Consider the following 21,595-nt stretch of genomic DNA (forward strand, 5'->3'; position numbering starts at 1 on the left):
AAAAAACATTACTGCTCATCTGCAGTTTGCTTAAGATCACGTGGACAAACCAGAAGGCTATTGGAAGAATGTTTTGTGGACAGATGAGACCAAAATAGAACTTTTTGGTTTAAATGAAACGCGTTATGTTTGGAGAAAGGAAAACACTGCATTCCAGCATAAGAACCTTATCATCCCATCTGTGAAACATGGTGGTGGTAGTATCATGGTTTGGGCCTGTTTTGCGGCATCTGGGCCAGGACGGCTTGCCTTCATTGATGGAACAAGGAATTCTAAATTATATCAGAGAATTCTAAAGGAAAATGTCAGGACATCTGTCCATGAACTGAATCTCAAGAGAAGGTGGGTCATGCAGCAAGACAACGACCCTAAGCACACAAGTCGTTCTACTAAAGAATGGTTAAAGAAGAATAAAGTTAATGTTTTGGAATGGCCAAGTCAAAGCCCTGACCTTAATCCAATCGAAATGTTGTATATCAAAGCAAATTTCCCCATAAGAAATAATGGAAACTCAATTTGTTCCACAACCCAAAATTATTCATATAAAAATGATTAATCTATAATAATAAAAGGCAAAGCCCTCACTGACTGACTGACTGACTCACTCACTCACTCACTCACTCATTCACTGACTGACTCACTCATCACTAATTCTCCAACTTCCCGTGTAGGTGGAAGGCTGAAATTTGGCAGGCTCATTCCTTACAGCTTACTTACAAAAGTTAGGCAGGTTTCATTTCGAAATTCAAAGCGTAATGGTCATAACTGGAACATATTTTTTGTCCATACACTGTAATGGAGGAGGCGGAGTCACGTATCGCGTCATCACGCCTCCTACGTAATCACGTGAACTAAAAACAAGGAAGACATTTACAGCACGAGTCACACGCGGGAACGAAGGTAAATGACGTTAATTTTTCACTGTCTTTTAATACTGTGTAAGCATACATATTAACACATGTGCAATTAAACGTGTGCATTTACGGGGTGATTTCTCAGGCTTAAAAGCTCACCTTTTATCAAACGCGGGAAGAAAGGTAACTGACGTTGTTCACTGTCTTTTAATACTGTGTAACCATACATATTAACACATGTCCAATTAAACGTGTGCATTTACGGGGTGATTTCTCAGGCTTAAAAGCTCGCCTTTTACTAAAAAGGTAAATGCAAAACTATTTTCAATCAGTTTATTGAAACGCTCCCGTTAAGGATTGCAATAACATATTCGCGAGATAAAAAAACGAAGTAGGGGGAAATGGAGGAACAGCCGCAAACAGCGAAGAGCAAAAAATTAATTAAACAATTGAGAACGGAGCGAGTTAAGCGTACAAGCATGTTCATAAGGGAAACAAAGCACGGTGTAAAACGTAAGTTTAAATTAAGTTTATAGAAACGCTCCCGCTGCGGATTGCAATAACATATTCGCAAGATAAAAGTTTAATGACAAGACACGAGGTATAAACGAACCACACGCCGTGGCGCAACGTTAGGGGCAACAGTTTCAACCATTCTATGATCTGCTTCTCGCAACTGAAAGATGGCACATGGCGGATGTTAGCCGACTTGCTGACCGCAACGTTAGGGGCTTCAACTATGGCGCTCACGCCACATCTCAGTACCAACACTTTGCAGACTGTACTTAAAAGACACGCCCTCCTCACTGGACAGTTAAAACCACCAATCAAACTAACGATGACATCAAGTATTACCCAATCAAAAGTACGAAAGGAGGCATCTTCATAAAATGCGTGTGGGATGATTTGCATGAGACGCTGCTTTAAAAAAAAAATGATAAAAAAATACGGGATAAATCCCGTCCAGTATTGATTCAAAACGGGACGCGCAATTTCATTCTCAAACGCGGCACGATTCCGTATTTTAAAGGACGGGTGGCAACCCTACAGTGCCAGGTAACCACCCATACAATCAGATTGTGATTCAGACTAGGAATGCAATGAATGTAATTACCCCGATCTACATACAAGGCGAAAGTCTTGCAACATTCAAAGATGATGGTTTGGGATAAGTACACCATACAACATAAAAGAGCTTATGAAGCCTTGAACCGAAAAAAGCAACATCTCAGAGATCGTAAAAAAAAAAATAGGAGGTAATGTCGTTTTACTCGCTGTACATTTTAGTGAAACATTACCAGTTATTCCACGAGGGAGACCAGCAGATGAACTCAACGCATGTTTAAAATCCATGCTTCTCCCACGCTCGGTTATATGTCGCGTGTTCTCGGGTAGGTGCACCAAAAAATGTATACATTTAAGCATGTAATGGGCAAACAAAAAATGAGGTATACCCGAAGGCACTGCAGTAGTACTTAATGTAACTTTACTTCTTAAATGTTAATGTTTTACTGTTTAATAATTTATACGCTTCTTATATGTTGTTCAAATTCTTTTATCAAAATACCACTGACAGCGCAATGCACGATAACATGGAGTGAATACACCATACGCATCCGCCCACGGCTGCCCTGCTGTGCGCAGATAGGAGTTGATTCTACAATAAAATAAAATAAAGATAAAAACAGTAAAACTATCATCACCCATAAAGCGTGTGTGTGTGTATATATGTGTATATATATATGTTGATATGTGGATGTGTATATGTATATATATATATATATATATGTAGATATGTATATATATGTGTATATGTATATATATGTTTATATGTGTGTGTGTGTATTTTATATATATATAAAACACAGCAACACTCATAACAATGACAACACAATTACATTGACAATCATGTTACGTTATTTTTAAAATGTTTCCTTTTTTTTTCATAACCTCTTTAACACACTACTTCTCCGCTGCGAAGCGCGGGTATTTTGCTAGTACAAAATATAAAGTAAAAATACACAAAACAAATTAACCTGCACTTTACCTTGGAAAAGAATCGTGGCTGGTGTGAGGGAAACGAGAGAGAGGAGGGTTATTGTGCAGGACGACTTTCACTATAACTAACGAAATCCCTGCTATCTGTTGGCTCACTGGAATATCTTTCTTTTTTTACGACTTTAACAAGGAACCTATCCAATGACAGTTCCTTTTGCCTGAAGAGTCACTACACTTGGACATAAAACTATTAAAAATGCTTTATGCACTGTAAGGTTTCTAAACTGTTTTGGGATTCCACCGAACGGGACGACACGCGGAAGAGCATCCCGAAGCAACCACAGGCTCCCAGCGCTGTAGCAGTTCGCCGCAAAAGCGAATCCGAAAACATCGCGGACATGCTATAAGCACCTGCTGTTGATGGGTGATACAAGGAGGAGGTTAGGAGCACGCGCTGATGCAGCGCATTGCCACACCCACGACATAACAAACCAACTCAGGATCCCAGATTAGGACCCGAGTTGAGCCATGCAATGGGTAACACCTCTGCACCACACTAGTTCAGATGGAATGGAACCAATGTGAGGTTTTTTTACAGTGGCTGGAGTGGGAACATTATAAATGCAGAGCACAGTATTACTTGGCCACTAACCTGGCACCGACCTTGCCTGCCTGCTGTGTCTGTGTATAGGAGAGTGGCAGACCCTGCTACAATAAATAACCGTGCTGTTCCTGTTTCAAGCTGAATAAAGCTGGTGTTGCTGAAGTACTGAGACTCAGCTTCGTGTTTTGGGGTGCAAGACCAGGACTTGCATGTTAAAACACACACATGGTCACAATGCTATAGTGAACAGTATACGCTTGTACGGATGTGGACTATATGAGTGAGGCACGCCAACTGAGACCGAGAATGGGAGATGATTACCCACAATCCCGCAGCAAGAGAGAGAGAAGAACCATCAGCTCAGTTGTGATCACGTGACACTCAGCAGACAAAGCGTATACGTACTACTCATATTGCAAGATCTCGCTCATTTATCAAGTTAAAATTTATTCAAAATTTTAGCTCGTCTTGCAAAACACTCGCAGACCAAGTTAGTCGCAATCCAAGGTTTTACCGTACATCCACCAAAATAAATCAGTGCATTAATGCAAAGAGAAAAATAAGAAAAAGGCAAGTTGTAGTGTGGAGCAATCAAAATGGCATTGAGTCTTTCCCCACCCTCCTACTCTAAATAACTCACAAGTTAAATTTACCAACTACTGTATACCAGACATAGGGTGAGTCAAAATTATGTTAACATCTGAATGGCAGAAACAATTTACTCACAAAACATACTTCATATGTGCAGGATGATTTACAGGAATGTCTCAACCTGTTCACCATCATGTTCAACTCATGTACCATATGTGGCACAAAAATTGTATGTAAGTATATACAGTGCATCCGGAAAGTATTCACAGCGCATCACTTTTTCCACATTTTGTTATGTCACAGCCTTATTCCAAAATGGATTAAATTAATTTTTTTCCTCAGAATTCTACACACAACACCCCATAATGACAACGTGAAAAAAAGTTTACTTGAGGTTTTTGCAAATTTATTAAAAATAAAAAAACTGAGAAATCCCATGTCCATAAGTATTCACAGCCTTTGCTCAATACTTTGTCGATGCACCTTTGTCAGCGATTCTAGCCTCAAGTCTTTTTGAATATGATGCCACAAGCTTGGCACACCTATCCTTGGCCAGTTTCGCCCATTCCTCTTTGCAGCACCTCTCAAGCACCTCTGAAGCCACTCCTTTGATATCTTGGCTGTGTGCTTAGGGTCGTTGTCCTGCTGAAAGATGAACCGTCACCCCAGTCTGAGGTCAAGAGCGCTTTGGAGCAGGTTTTCATCCAGGATGTCTCTGTACATTGCTGCAGTCATCTTTCCCTTTATCCTGACTAGTCTCCCAGTTCCTGCCGCTGAAAAACATCCCCACAGCATGATGCTGCCACCACCATGCTTCACTGTAGCGATGGTATTGGCCTGGTGATGAGCAGTGACTGGTTTCATCCAAACGTGACGCCTGGCATTCACACCAAAGAGTTCAATCTTTATCTCATCAGACCAGAGAATTTTCTTTCTCATGGTCTGAGAGTCGTTCAGGTGCCTTTTGGCAAACTCCAGGCGGGCTGCCATGTGCCTTTTATTAAGGAGTGGCTCCCGTCTGGCCACTCTACACTACCATACAGGCCCGATTGGTGGATTGCTGCAGAGATGGTTGTCCTTCTGGAAGGTTCTCCTCTCTCCACAGAGGACCTCTGGAGCTCTGACAGAGTGACCATCCGGTTCTTGGTCACCTCCCTGACTAAGGCCCTTCTCCCCCGATCGCTCAGTTTAGATGGCCGGCCAGCTCTAGGAAGAGTCCTGGTGGTTTCGAACTTCTTCCACTTATGGATGATGGAGGCCACTGTGCTCATTGGGACCTTCAATGCAGCAGAAATTTTTCTGTAACCTTCCCCAGATTTATGCCTCGTGACAATCCTGTCTCGGAAATCTACAGACAATTCCTTTGACTTCATGCTTGGTTTGTGCTCTGACACCAACTGTGGGACCTTCTATAGACAGGTGTGTGCCTTTCCAAATCATGTCCAGTCAACTGAATTTACCACAGGTGGACTCCAATGAAGCTGCAGAAACATCTCAAGGATGATCAGGGGAAACAGGATGCACCTGAGCTCAGTTTGGAGCTTCATGGCAAAGGCTGTGAATACTTCTGTACATGTGCTTTCTCAATTTTTTTATTTTTAATAAATTTGCAAAAACCTCAAGTAAACTTTTTTCACGTTGTCATTATGGGGTGTTGTGTGTAGAATTCTGAGGAAAAAAATTAATTTAATCCATTTTGGAATAAGGCTGTAACATAACAAAAGGTGGAAAAAGTGATGCGCTGTGAATACTTTACGGATGCACTGTACATAGCAGTACCATTAGAGTTAACATAATTTTGACTCACCCTGTATATAAATTAGAAAAAGTAGCTGCTCAAAGAAAGACCCCTAAGGTTTTTATAGTAGTGCGCTTGTCAGAGGCTTCTGAACATTGTCACAAGCCAGTAAAACGTGAGTAGTGCAAGTAAAGTGGTGCAATATTGCTGAACCCTAAAGCAGTGCTTTCCATGCTCTTTTTCCATGGTGACCCACAAAAAAGCCTTTCAAAATTTTGCTCGACACACAAACATAAAAACTGAGGAAGCTACCGGAGTAAATGTTTAGGAGCAAGGGGACCAAGTACAGAAACAGGGTAAGTACATTTCTTTAAATGGCCTGTCTTTTAAATGTCTTTGTACAGAGTTCTAGGATGTCAAGAAACTATATTACTATTATTATTATTGCTGATTTTCTACACTTACATATTTCTTTGTTGAAAAGATCTTGTTACAGAATTTAAATTTACTGCCAACAGAGCAGTGCATGTGTACCAAACTGGTTAAATCTGAACACTTTCTGAAAAGTGGTATTTTGAGACTCCAATTTAATAAAGTTTACTGTGAGCACCCAACTAAAACGTGATAAGCCTGCAAACTCCAGAAGCAATCGGGAGAACTGGCCGCTTGTGCACCACAGAAGCATGCATTAAATCAAAAGGAGAAACAAAGAGCAAAAGCACACGAGCACAAAAAGATAAGAAGCAATCCGGCCTTTATGTGCCTACACTAAATCACAAGGGGGCACTGAATTCCGTGGAATACATTTGTTTGAAGGCTGCAGTTTTCATTATTGATTTTGAACAGTAGCACGGTGAATGAGAGGAAGTGTGGGAGCAGGGTGTGTGCGAGTAAGTATGTTTGTGTCAGAAAAGGAAAAGACATCTGATCTGACAGAATCGAGATTGCAGAAAATGAGCTCTGGTATTGTTTCAGAATTTCGGATATTATTAAATTGATATTTTTTGACAACACTCCCTGGTAGCCAGAGTAAAGTCAGATCTAGTCTGGCTGAAGCCAGACGTATAATATATTTGTCTGGAGACAACCATCAGTGAAGTGTACTTAAAAATGGGTGGGACAATTAGACGGCTCACTGTGTGTCACATTTCTAAACCAATGCAACGCCTCATGGGAGCGGTGCTCAAAGTTAAGGGCAGTGATTTAGAACTGCAAAGATCAGAGGTGCTTTCGCTAACCTGGTCTGACAGACAGCAAGCTTCTTTTCTGTCGAAACGTCTCCTAAAAAAACCCTATTAGATATAAAAATGGGTGTCACGTGTGCAGAGAGCAAATTATCATCTCTGTAGCATAAGATTTTACGTTGGCACTTGAAGACATCACTAGACCAATGGTAAGCGAGAATGGCACGTTGACACAGGTGCAGTGTGTGCTCTCTGATGTTCAGCGTTACGACGATAGTGTAGGAGTCAATTCATGGCTGTATTCATGAAAATACGAACAGTAAAGTTGAAGTAAACTGTGTGTCAGACTCCATTAAAAGGACTTCAATTAGGACAGCAGATAATGAAGAGCCACAGGAGATGCAGATTTCAGGACTCGAAACCCAAATCAACAAAATTACCTATATATAACGGCACCAGTAAAGCAAGGACAACGTGGCACAGAACCCATCATCTGACTGCATGTCAAACAAATAACTAAAGAAATGTAACATTGCTGTCTAATTGGAAATGTCATGCCATGACAAAATAGCCGCAGTGTTTTAACACATTGTATAACCACAGACCACAATCTTTATCTAAACTCTATTTGCTACTATTATGCTATAAAGTGAAGCAACAGTTAAAAAGTTATCATAGCAGACAGAGGAGTTTCTCAAATGCATGGGGCCAAGTAGCTGCTGTGGTCTACGTGTCTGTCTATCTCCACCGTCATATCGCTCATTACAACGTGCAGATTAATTAAGCTTCAGTTGCCTTATGTTCCTGAGCTCCTGAATGTTTAACACCAATTTTAGCTTTTTTCCTTTCTCTCAGCATCAAGTCTTTAGTTCAGTACCTTTTGCTCTTTCCCTCAAAACCTCGACGGTGGTTTAAAATGCATGGACTGAAGAAATCGGGGGCGAGTGTTTCAGGAAGAAGCCCTGTGTGTGGAGCCTTTGCAACACAAGATTTTGACACTTTTTAACAGGGTGTCCCTAAACTAAGTCTGGCCCTGTGAGACTAAAAGTCAGGACAAGAACTAGCTTTTGACAGGGTACCTCATCCAAAGCAGGGAAGACTTCATGCACACAAGCTCCATTTACAGGTTTATTGGGTCATTACTGTCATATGTGCTGAGTAATGTGAAATTTGTATTTGAGCCTGCTAATTCGTGTGTTCTTAGGGAGTCAAGGCTGGGCGGGCTGTTAAAAAACAAGTCCTGTTAAGGCCTACTGAGGCACTCCTTGTGTGATTTTGGACTACACAAGAAATACATTGTTTTTGTTGTAATTAACAAGCAACACTTGTCACTCTCCTGAGCCATGACTACTGAGTAGAATTCCTGTACCTTGAAACTTCTGCCTTTCACACCTGACCAATTTCAGAACCTACTAATGACCATTTAGAGACATATTTGGTTTCACTCAAATGCTCTAGACACTAAGTTACTGATAAGTATAAGACTAATACTTGTTACATTACCGTACAGAAATACTAGCTTGCACTTCCACGGCTAACAGTGACTGTACTATTTAATTACTATTTCTCTCTATCTTCAATTCACACTCTTTTTCATGCTAAGCAGCCTTCATTTCACAGATTTCTCGTGAAACGTGCAGAGGTTTTTCTGACTGTTACATATTTATCAGAGACAGCAGTTAACAAAACTTGCACAAAACATAGGAAGAATGCACTAACTCTATAACACACACACATTTATACATGCCATACAGTCACCTGTAAATTGTGTAAATTGCAAGGACAGCGTTTCTGCGAACATAGCTGTGTCGATGTTCCAGACATGCACGGATAGCTGGCATTAAGGGCTCAAGGAGCTCAGACTCTTTCAGCTTGCAAAGAAATCTCAGTGTTGACCCACGAATGAACTCATTGGGATGCTGCAAGTCCTACAAGGAAAAGGAAATAATTTGCTGTAGGTTACTTTAGAAGGAGTGGAGACCATAAGTTCAACATTTACTGAAGTGGTGAAATAATAAAATTAGGGAAAAAATGTATGTTAGGATTACAAATATATAAATACAGCACAATAATTCCAGCAAAAAATGAGTGGTCAAGATACCCTAAAAAAATGGAAAGCAGGACCAGAGAGATATCATACAATGAACTTGCCAGACGTCAAGGTGTTTAGCTCATTTACCAGCATGACTCTTTGGATATTGTACATTAACAAGAAACAGTAGTTTTTTTTGGCTCTCTGGATTTACTTGTGAAAACAGCAAACAGCCATATTAACGGAAGACGATGCTTGCTTACCTTTCTGTATGCATCACACACCAAGATCATCTCCTGCAACAGTTTGCCATCAGGAGTGGTCTTGGGTACAATTTCCCAGAAGACCAGCAGAAGTTTTTTAATTGTATGGTCCTGAAGCGGTAGCACAAAGCGTATGATCGTCATCAGTAGTCCTGGCAGCTTTTCTCCATTGAGAATCATTATTATCACCTTCTTCAGAGCCTCTGTCTTTGCCTTAACATCACCCTTTTCTAAAAATAAAGGCAGTAAAAAGAAATAAGTAGAAAACAATCCATTATGTAAAGCATACAGCATTCATCTTATTCTAATATAAGGGTAGAGGCTGAGGATCTGAAATACGTCTTTTCAGGAGAATAATGAACTGCATTCAGACAACAATCTATGAAACACACAGCATATCTATGCACACATACGATAAATGGAGTGGCAGCCAACATGTACAGAAGACAGAAGTGTGAGATTTGGGATCCAAGATTAAAACCAGCAAGGTGGAATGCTTGTGCTGCCTGTATAATGATAGCTTCACTCAAAGTTAACAAATAAATACATAACAACCATCGCATATACCACCGACTACCCCTCAACTACACTGTGGACCGAAACTCTTAACGCAGGCAGGGGTTGCTTTTTTGGTGTCTATGCAACTGCAAGCTCACACACTTGCCGTGTAACGCGTCTGTTGCCTGATGTGGGGAACATTTTAAAACCGACCGCTAATTTGGCCGTATGCTCACTGTCTGACTTTGCACTTATGCTGGAAGTCTATCTACTATTTTATTCTGATAAGGGAGCAAATACAGCATGACATCAGAGACACTGCATGCCGACTGGGGTTTGATGTGCGCTAAAGACACAGCTCCCACTCGGACAACTTTAAGACAACACAAAGCTGATTCTGCTAGAAACCTGGACTCGCCTCCTTCACTCTTGTGAAAGTCTGTGCCCCACACATCACTATATAAATAATGTATACACACACACACACACACACACACACAGAGGTAGGCAAAAGTAGGTTTACAGTTGTCCGTATTAAAACGGACATGCAGGTTATGATTTTTACACTCAAGCACACTTTAATAATAATTATAAGATGACAAAAAATAAGAAGACAAATCTACTCTATATCTATCTATATCTACACACACACATTATCTATATATATATATTACATAATATATAATATATACAGATATATATATAGATAATATATACTGTAGACATATATAGATAATGTATATACTGTGGGGACTGTATTGGACAAGTGATGAGCAGTGCCTGGTTGTCTCCACACATACCTCAGTGCAAGACACATGACAGCCCGCATGGAGTTTGCTAAAAGACACCTGAAGGACTCTGAGATGGTGAGAAATAAGATTCTCTGGTCTGATGAGACCAAGATAGAACTTTTTGGCCTTAATTCTAAGCGGTATGTATGGAGACAACCAGGCACTGCTCATCACTTGTCCAATACAGTCCCCACAGTGAAGCATGGCGGTGGCAGCATCATGCTGTGGGGGTGTTTTTCAGCTGCAGGGACAGGACGACTGGTTGCAATCGAGGGAAAGATGAATGCGGCCAAGTACAGGGATATCCTGGACAAAAACCTTCTCCAGAGTGCTAAGGACCTCAGACTGGGCCGAAGGTTTACCTTCCAACAAGACAATGACCCTAAGCACACAGCTAAAATAACGAAGGAGTGGCTTCACAACAACTCTGTGACTGTTCTTGAATGGCCCAGCCAGAGCCCTGACTTAAACCCAATTGAGCATCTCTGGAGAGACCTAAAAATGGCTGTCCACCAACGTTTACCGTCCAACCTGACAGAACTGGAGAGGATCTGCAAGGAGGAATGGCAGAGGATCCCCAAATCCAGGTGTGAAAAACTTGTTGCATCTTTCCCAAGAAGACTCATGGCTGTATTAGCTCAAAAGGGTGCTTCTACTAAATACTGAGCAAAGGGTCTGAATACTTAGGACCATGAGATATTTCAGTTTTTCTTTTTTAATAAATCTGCAACAATTTCAAAAATTCTTTTTTTTGTCTGTCAATATGGGGTGCTGTGTGTACATTAATGAGGGAAAAAATTAATTTAAATGATTTTAGCAAATGGCTGCAATATAACAAAGAGTGAAAAATTGAAGGGGGTCTGAATACTTTCCGTACCCACTGTATATAATTCACTAAGTCCATGGCAAGCAAGACAAACACAAGACAGCCACGCCCACCAACAATTTACTAAACAGCCGACCATGGCGTGAGAGCATTTGCCAAGAATGTGTTCATTAATCAAGAACAAAAGTCGGAGGTACGAAGAAGATCACATATCGTCATAGTTCCGACCATACACGATGCCGACTGGCGATCCGGCGGCGTTATTCCCATGACCCGCCAGGCAGCCAACCGGGTAACCAAAGTCTTTGGGTTCCAGGGGGAGTATGGTTGCAAAGCTGAAACTGAAAGGAATTGACGGAAGGGCACCACCAGGTGTGGAGCCTGTGGCTTAATTGGACTCAACACGGGAAACCTCACCCTGCCCGAACGTGGCTCACAGGTGCATGCGACTGAGGCAGTGTGTGGAAAATGAACAGTCAATGTGACTCACAAGTGCATGTGGACTGTACACAGACGAAAGCAATTCAGGTGAGGAATTGGGTGCGGACACATGAGCAGGCAGTGCGTATTGAACGATGACTAAGAAATCGGCAGACTACAATGGCGGGGGCGGAATGGGCGTCAGATAATCGAACTTGCCTATCTAGAGGATGTAAATGTCCTAACACGGGTTCCGTAGGTGAACCTGCGGAAGGATCGTTACTGGTTGTGCCGACCCGTCGTTGGATGGTTAGGACCCGAAACCTCTCGGGGCTCCTGCTCCTCCCCTCCCCCTCCCTCCCACTCTCTCTCTCTCTCTCTCTCTCTCTCCAGAGTTCCATCTTTGCATTCACTTACAGTCGTATCCTCAAACCCACCCCATTTGGACAACTGTGTCTTTCAGGAAGTGTTCACCCATCAATACATAATTATGCAGCGTATACTACGCCGCGGGTTGGCTAGATAACACATATTAGTGCTGGGAGGTATCCCAGTTCATACCAAAAACCGTTTTTTATTTTTGTTATGATATGGATTTTTCTTATACCGCAATACCGGTTTAAATAGCTTAAACAACTTTCGGAACGTGGTGCAGCGGAAAACTGTTTAAGGGGGGGACCTTTTTAACTACTACACCGCTACACACACATGCAATGGAATACATGCGTTAGTGGAGGGATTGAGCGATGAAAATGGACAGAACATTCAGAAACTGAAGCTGTAGCAGATGATAAAGTTGAACGTGATGACACAGAAGAACTTTTGCCGAAAAAAGGAGCCGTTTCTGTTGTCTGGAGATACTTTGGTTTTAAAATGTCGGATTTGGACCAAAGAACTATTTACTGCAAATGCTGTAGAGCTAAAGATGTCGCCAGCAATCATGCTTTGGTGTACCATGAATGTATGGAATGTATTGGCACCCTCCATGTCCTCAGGTAAAACTGAAAAAGCTGGAGGACACTCGAGTCAGACGCGTTTGCCAAAGGTACCGCCTACAACAAAAAAAAAGCAAGCGGTGGATCGAGATAACCAACGCCATTACAATCCATATAGCTAATGTGTCAGTGGACAGAGATTGGTAACATTAACAGAAAGTGTAGATGGTTTACAAAAAATATTTACTATTTATTCCTTTTCAAAGACATGTTCAGTGCAATACAACTTTTGACAAGCACTTCTGGATATTTTACTAAGTCTAAATGTCTCTTTGGATGGTTGAAAATATGTTGTCAAAATTATAGTTTAAGTTGTTTGCAAAATTTGTTCAATAAAAAGGTTCTATATTTTGACTGCAGCGGTCATGCAATTTAATTCCTTCTCTTCATTGGTGCCACCCCCTTGAAAACTATCAATTTATGGGGCCATGCAAACCTGTCTTAATACTTGTGTGCACATTAAAATGTCTTTTTGTACAATGTACAATTCCCATTACAGTGGAATAGGTTATTCTTAGCCAGTCTACTGCAGAAATTGCAGTGGAAAAAGTGGTTAACATCCACTCATGCATGGGAAAAATTACACTGAAACCGGTATAATTTTGAAAAATACCGTGATACAGAATTTTGGTCACACCGCCCAGCACTAACACAAATAGAAAATATCCCACCAAAATACCAAGCTTAAAAAAAAAAAAAAAACTTAATGCTGAAAGACTAATTCATTTAATTTAAAGTAACTTACAAATATATACATACCTAGGTCTGTTTTCAGACTTATTTCTGAGGGTGGCTCAGAGTCCATTGGGACGTTTATTAAGGTATAGCAAACATTTTCCGCTGCTGTCATCGTGCCAGCTATGTGGGGCAGCCAGGAAGGAAAGATGAGCTGATGAGCTAAAGTGATGCTGAAAAGAAATAAGACAAAACATAAAAGTCTGATTGTAGCTTTAATAGCCAGTCCTTATTAAAGGTAAGTAAAGGGTAAGTCTGAAATACAAATTTCATAATCAACCCCATAACATAATACAGCCAACAGCATCCTCCCATGAGACTTTTAAGTAATGACAAGCTGTACTCTTGGCATTAAAAGTAAATAACTCATTTTCTGTCTCATCAAACCACAGAAATCTCCTGTCCCAATTTTTTCACTGGCTCCAATGATGATGTTATTTTGAGCATAAAATGGCTTCCGCCTAACCACACTTCCACGGGACTCCGATCAACCCAAGCGATTACTGACCGACCCCTAGTTTCTCCCATATTTGTTATGACATGCTACAAATGCAAAATTAGTTGTTTTTGGCTGAATAATTTCATTCTACTGCGGTTGCTGTGTCCTCCCCCCTCTTTTCCTAATCATCTATTTCCACTTGTTCCTTGGGATCCCCAGTGGATTTCAAAGTTTTTAAATATCCCTCATATAATTAACTGTCATCAACTTTGTTCCTCAGTTCTTAAGGACACCCTTTAGTAATTATATTGCTTTCCATCCAATCACTAGTGTGGATCAGTACAATTTCCCAAAGAGATGTTTGCAGTGATTATGCTCTGTTCACCAGTGACCTTGTTTACCAAAGATTTTCCTGGAAAGTTTCAGTGCAGCCAGTTTAGGTGAACATTTTCTGCCAAGCAACCCAACATGCTTTGCAAGGCTAGTGTGACATCACAGAGCTGTAGCAGCCATGCGCAGAAATTTCACCCATGCTTACTGCAAGGTTGTTGTCTCCCTAGCTGAGTCGCAAGCACTTGGGGGTTAAGGGGGGGATAGCAGAAACCAGCCCCTCCAACGAAGTGCTTCAAACTGCTACAATATATTTTTTATAGTCTCGAACCGCTCGTTTCAACAAGGGGAAACCCTCCTCTTTCATCCAAGGTTGTTTAACACTAAACAGCTTTTTGTTTGCTGTATGTGCGTTGTCAGTGAACTTAAAAGGGTAAAAATGGGTCCTGAACCCACCGAGGTTGAGAAACACTGCCAGATTTCCATTCTGGGATTGGCTCCAGCAGACCCCCCATGACCGTGTTCGGATTCAGCGAGTTGGAAAATGGATGGATGGATGGATGTATTTAAAAAAAAACAAAATGCAATATTTTCATTTGAGGGGTACTTTAGCTGACCATAAAGAGAATATTATGAGCACTGCCAAAGAATACACACTAACACTGATCCCTGGGATTTTCATACATAATTAGCCATGTGCCCAGCTACAATCCCAAAACAAGCCTTAAAGGAGCCCTGCACCTCCCCATCCCCGAATGAGAAAATATAGGAAACACGATAAAATAATAAAAACAAAAAAACTAATTACTACTTATACAGCGTTTCTTCTTGATGGAAGAAGAAAGAGCGAAGCATCTGCACAGATGCATTGGAAACAAAAAAGATGTTCCTGCTGCACCAGGAGCTGTAGCGTCAAACAACCGAATGAACCAGTCCAACAAGGCCAAAGTGTGCTTCAAGAGTGGAACTGTGACGATGCGGATTCCGCTCCATGCTCCAATCTTGCTTCTGGGAGCTCTGGAACCCGACACCGTCTGTAATGTCACCGATGAGCTAGGCAGTGAGGCACAAACAATGAAACAAAGGGATTGTGCAAAATGTGCAAAGTGCTTTTATTTAAAACCAGCAAACAAAACAGTGTTCAAATAAATAGTGCAGTGTCTCAAAAATAAGTCATTAAATAAATAATCCATAAAAACAAATGAAAGGGTGGAGGTTAATATCCAACAGAAAAAAACATCCTTTAAAAAAACAACAAGATTAAAATAATGGCTGGGAGCTGTCCCTTTAAAAACAAATCAGCCTGGTGCCTTTCTTCTACTGGTGACTCCCCTGCTTCTCCCGTCCAGGCTATGCACCAGGGGCCTCACGGTGCGTACGCACAGAAATGTTGCGTACGAACGTTTCCACGCTCAAATTGCGATGTATAAAACCTAAACTTGGCGTAAAGCCACGCACATTTCCACGGTACCTCATACCCTGTCGTACGCAAGTTCTGCGCTCGGTTTTGCAGACTGGCGGCTCCCAGCGTCAAAGCAGTGCTACTGTTCCTGTGTGATCACCCTTTCTTTCTTAGATCCACATGGAGTATGTGAATTTCCCCTTGGGATTAATAAAGTATCTATCTATCTATCTATTCCTGACGCGGCTTTATAAATACACTGAAACTAACTGCATATTGTTTATTAGTGTAATGCATCTGATTGTAATTAACCTGCAGCAATATAATGGTCCAGGGAATAGCCATAGTATTCCAAATACCATAACTGCTTTAGCGTTGTTACTCTCAATGCATCTTCTTCTTCTTTCAGCTGCTCCTGTTAGGTGTTGCCACAGCAGATCATCTTTTTCCATATTACTCTCACTGCAACACTCGGAGTATTTATATCACTGTATCTGAGTGGGGAATCACAGCAGCAGCTGATCGGAAAGACAATTATCGGTATACAGCATGAAGCAGACGCTGCCTCAGCCACGGCAAAACGTTTCAGAGACTTTCCTGTACGGACTTCGCAGTTTAGAAAAAGTTTCATCCCAAGAACTATAAACGCACTCAATCAGTCCATCAAGTGCTCCTTGTAGAACTGTTTGGACTTATAAGTACAATCACCTCACTGTAAACTTGGGATACAGTTATAATATTGCACAACCTGCGCCACTTTATAAAGCGCGTATTTACATATGATGACGATATCATTTTTAAGATGAAATGCAGCAAAATATGTTGATTATATTATACAGATAAAACTTTAACTTCATTTAAATAATCTGTATTGTTAATTAAACATGTGAGGACACGGTGCCGCAGCGCTAGCTAGTTCAGGGATTGTTCCTGCATTGCGTTGTATTCCTGCTGGTGCTGACGTGACACAGGAAGAATAGACGGATAGAATAATTAAACATGTACTACGAAGATATTTCAATGTTCCTTAAACGTTTTGAAGAATCGCGTTCTAAGCTTACAAATGGCTTCACGTGTATTACAGAGCTGATTGTGTGGCGATTGGGTATTTGGAGAAAGAAAAGGAAGGACAGGAATTGGAGGTTAGTACGTTTGAAAGAGACAGTACTTCTGTAATAAATTATTTCATCGAAGGTCGCGCACGGCGCAGCAAGCCTCTTGCGTGAGACATGAACAAGCACTGCGCCACCGTGTTCCCATGTTTAATAACATGCTTTCATTCCTATCATCATGAAAAAGATATCGCGTATACATCTCAGTATTTTAATTATTCAGAGAGCTGTAATATCACGAATGTAATGAATTATGTGTCCTGTCGGAGAAAGAGAAAGCCCGTTTAAGAAGCAGGTAGTGATTCACACACAGAGTACATAGAAGATCAAATACAGAACAAAGCATTTAATGTGCTACTTTAGTTACAATGGGATTTGAGAAACTAGTAAATTAAACGATTTTAAGATGAAGTTTATGATGTTCTACTTTAATGGCAAAATAAACTACGTGATTAAAGTGGAAATTTAGAGATTAAAGTTGACATTTCATGCTTTTTTTCCCCCCACAGTGTGCCTATTTTTTTTGTCTGTACCCTAATAAGCTTTCATATGACACTCAGACGGTGGGCTACGACTCGCCTTTTCACGACAACTTTGATATGTGACTTTGTGAACGTGAGCTTTCGAGTTTCTCCGACACCCTGCTACTCAATCAACTTCCTTTTGTTGATTATCTCACTGTTTAAACCAACAAATAGTACGTTTTTCCTTTGCCTCCACTTGGTATTCGCTGAAATTCTTATATTTTCCCTGTGCTTTTCCCATTGGCTTTTCACAGAAGGCTATTTATATTGATCTGCATATTCAAATAGGCGTAATTCTGGGAGGAGTTGGGGCGGGACAGCAGGCGTGTGCACGTGCATTTATTTCCACACTGAGCGGGATTTATGTAGCGGAAGAACGCGGAAGTTGGCGAACGCACAGATTCCTGCATCTGGATTTTTCTGTGCATACGTACATTTCGGCTTTTGTGCTTACGTCATGTTATAGTGCGAATTCTACGCACAGCGTTATGCATGAGGCCCCTGGTCACATTGCTACAAGGAAGACATAGCAGCACTTGAAGCTGTGCAGCAGACAGCAACCAAGTGCATGTTGTACTGTGGCAGACTCAAGACAAGGGGTGTCCAACTCTGTTCCTGGTGGACCGCAGAGGCTGCAGGTTTTCATTCAAACCATCTTCTTAACTAGTGAGCCGTTTCTGCTGGTGATTAACTCGTTTTGCCTTAGTTTTAAATGATGTGACTCAGACCGCTTAGTTCAGGGGTGTCCAACTCCAGTCCTGGAGGGCCACAGTGTTTGCAGGTTTTCATTCTAACCCTTTTCTTAATTAGTGATCTGTTTTTGCTGCTAATTAATTTCTTTTGAATTAATTTTAATTTCTCTTTTCTAAGAGCAGAAGATCAGCATTCCTGAGACCTTCACTTTTCTTTTTTTTCAGATATCGCATGATGGTCACAGTTTGCTGGTCCTGTTTTGGCTCATTTTGTATCTCAAGATTGTTTGGAAGCAAATTAAGGAAAAAGAAACAATTAAGGAGTCTGAGTCTTCAAGAGCAAGTCAAATAAAATGAATTCAAAAGACGTTAATTAGCAGCAAAAACAGGTCACTCATTAAGAAAAGGGTTAGAATGAAAACCTGCAGCCAGGAGTTGGACACCTCTGGCTTAGTTGTTTCTTTTTCCTTAATGAGCAGCCAAACAATAATGAGACACAAAACAAGCCACCACATGACCAGCTCACCTGGAAATAAGGAAAGGTGAAGATCTCGGACATGATGGTCTGCTCAGGTCACCAAAACATCTTGACGGTGGTCTTAAAAAAAAATAGAAAATCAAGTCTGCTGTGGCAGAACGAGAGCAGCAACAAGTCACAATATTCAATAACGGCTTTAATTAACGGCAAGACTTGGCTTCTCATTAAGAAACTGGTTTGAGTTTGCCGTTCCAATGTGGCTGGTCATCTGTCAACTCATTTCACATCTCATTTAGCTGCCATTTAATGAAGAAACAAATCAATTCAGAGGACTGAATCCTTAAAAACAGGGCTATGAAAATGAGGGGAACACAAGTTAATTAGCAGTGAAAACTGGTCAATGATTAGGAAAAGGGTTAGAATGAAAACTTGCAGCTACTGCGGCCCACCAGGACCAGAGTTGGACACCCCTGCTCAAGACCATTAACTCTTTCAAGGCTGATGTCAACTTTTGTCAAAAGGAGGTGTTGAAGATGGTAATCAACTGTAAACTGTGACAAAACCAACCGTTAGGTTTTAGTTGGACTCTTGTTGCTAGAAGGAAAGTTAGCTTCACTGGTTTGACTGACATTTCCTGCACTTGCGTGAGTAGCAAGACGCAAACAATGGCAAAAATGGCACAAATATCTGGCGAGAGATCAAAGTGAATGTGTAAAGCAATATACTCCGTGGGTGACGTTTTGCCTATTATCTCGGAACTGGACTATGACTTGTCGGACTCCGATTTTGATACGAGTGATTGAAAACAAATGTGATTTTCCAGCTTCTGCTGATTGGTCCACAGCTATTCGTGGTGCTGAACAGGTTCATGTAGCTGATACGCCTACGGCAATGTTTGCCAGTGTGGGCTGCCACTTAACAATGACAAGAGGTAGAAACCAGACTGTAATGTAATGCACCGTGACCGCTGCTGCTGCCCCAGCCATACGAAGACAGCCTGGCAGCAAGCCTGACGCACCTTCTTGGCAAACTGGCAGCCACAGCATGCAGCAACAGACGTTTTATGCTGACTTCTGTGTGAAACCACTGCATTTCAGAAGCTATGTTTTTTGGAAAGAAAATTCAGCCCTCAAAGAATTACACCTGTTTAGTCGTAAGAAGAGGTGATGACTGTGCGTGGGGACCTTAGCCAGGTCTTCAAAATCCTGAAAGGCATCGGATATAAAGAGGATCCAGATGATTTTTTTTTTCAGCTTAACAGTCCATCAGGTACTCGAGGGAAGTGCACTTAGGACTGAAATTAAAAAAAAAATATCTGTTTTTTGAACACAAAGTTGTGGGAATCGGGATGAAACTACTGAGACACCTTGACAAACTTTTGGGTGTATCTGGATCAAAAGTTGGGATACCTTAGTTATTTGCTAAACAAACGAGCTTGATGAAATGAAAACGTATCCTTTAAATTTCATCTGCCACAAATCTTTCTGTAACAATTTATCTGTCCTTCCATTTAGTATGGTATCATTTGCTAACTTAACCACCTTATTGATTATAATCCTGTTCAGATCGTTTGTGTAACTGCACAAGGCCTTTCGATTTCAATTGAAACGTCAGCTAACTTACCTGATGACCACTAAAGAGAGGCTGCACGTCAAACGTGACTGCTCCATAAAAAGCGTTCCGACATCAAACGTAAATGTTTCTGATAAATGTAATGTAGAGAGCATACGTTGTCTGAAATGAGCATTTGATAAACTACCAACACTGAGACAACGCTCTTTATTAATTAATGGGATCGTGTAACGTGATATCTAAACACTATGCGATTCGGTGGACTTGTGCCGACCACCGCCGAACTCTCAGCCAATCAACTTGGTCTGCTTCTTCAAACACAACCCAACGAAACTGCTAAGGGACTCCGACCCCGAACTACCAAATAGTCAGAGTAAACGCAGCCACGGCACCAAATTCACATAAAAGCGTTAAAAATAAGCAGAGTCGCAATGCGTTCACGTCACCACCTCCCTCCGGGCACTGCCCCTTGTTCAAGTCGCCAGCCTGGCACACATCGTCCAGCCAAAATGAAGGAAACACTGCAGGGCCGCCGTCTTCCGTCTCTTCCAGTTACAAAGCAGCGGTGTCGGCCTCCTAATGAAGGCCTCACGATATTCAGATCTCTCGGCTCGCCTCGCTGACGGCATTTTGACACCCTGTCAGGTTCAGCCAACAATGAGTGAATAAGCCGCACGTATATTTCGACTTCAGTACTGTCCAGACCACGGCGCGTGTCCAGCCTGCTCTTTCTCCAGTCAGCGTCCCGCTGGAACTTTTAACTTCGACAACAACTCGCCTCCGCCAGTCTCGGCATACGGGGCACGAGCAGCTGGCCCTTTCAATCACGCAGCCCGTACTTTAAACTCTCACCCTTGCTTACCTCTCAGTTTAGGTGGTCTTTAGTATCCTTTTTTTATTTCCCCCCTGTCGCCCGTCTCGCCTGTCCCACCGCGAGAACTTCCACCGAAACGAACAGCTACAACTGAGCGGTGACGTGGAGCTGCCACATCCGTGGTACGGCGGGCGGAGAAAGACAAACAACTACAAAACACGTTCGCATGTCGTGCTACGGCGAGATACGAGGGACAAAAAGTACGAAACGAGACCACGTCTCTTTTTTTATTGTCCGCTTCAGGATCTGTATCGACGCGGGATGAGCTCAGCAGACGAAAGAGGCGAATCGTTAAAAGGCACATAAAGGTAAAGAAATGCTCGAGCTGGGATTCAAGATTTAAAACAAACAAAAGAAATCTAAAGCTAAACCAGGAAAAGCTAACCAAGAAGAGTAATTACAAAAGGTAGCTCGGTTTAAACTCAAAAAATAGTTTTAGCTCAAGTCAAGATTTAAGGTTTAACCGCTTCATTTGACAGTTGCCGGCACAAGCTAGGACCTTGTGTGTGTGTGTATGTGTATATATATAATTTATTAGCCAAAGTACCTGGCATTACCCAGGTATATTTGCAGAATGGGTTCAAGAAAGAGACCAACGATTTGTGCGTTTTTTAAATGGTGACCCTGTCCTATGCGTCATCCA

At 41.5% G+C, this 21,595-nt stretch overlaps 1 protein-coding gene across 1 annotated transcript in view; it reads right to left on the minus strand.

The window, feature by feature from the left end:
* Positions 1 to 21,098, minus strand: part of copb1 (COPI coat complex subunit beta 1) — a 70,046-nt gene extending 48,948 nt beyond the window's left edge. The window contains exons 1-4 of the mRNA XM_028796078.2: positions 20,941 to 21,098; positions 13,554 to 13,702; positions 9,265 to 9,494; positions 8,728 to 8,897 (exon numbers count right to left, since the gene is read on the minus strand). Coding sequence (XP_028651911.1) covers positions 8,728 to 8,897; positions 9,265 to 9,494; positions 13,554 to 13,644 — 491 coding nt within the window. The 5' untranslated portion in view covers positions 13,645 to 13,702; positions 20,941 to 21,098. The remainder of the gene's footprint in view (positions 1 to 8,727; positions 8,898 to 9,264; positions 9,495 to 13,553; positions 13,703 to 20,940) is intronic.
* Positions 21,099 to 21,595: the final 497 nt, after the last annotated feature.

The sequence above is a fragment of the Erpetoichthys calabaricus genome, chromosome 2, assembly GCF_900747795.2.
Source record: "Erpetoichthys calabaricus chromosome 2, fErpCal1.3, whole genome shotgun sequence".
In the NCBI taxonomy this organism is placed as follows: Eukaryota; Metazoa; Chordata; class Cladistia; order Polypteriformes; family Polypteridae; genus Erpetoichthys; species Erpetoichthys calabaricus.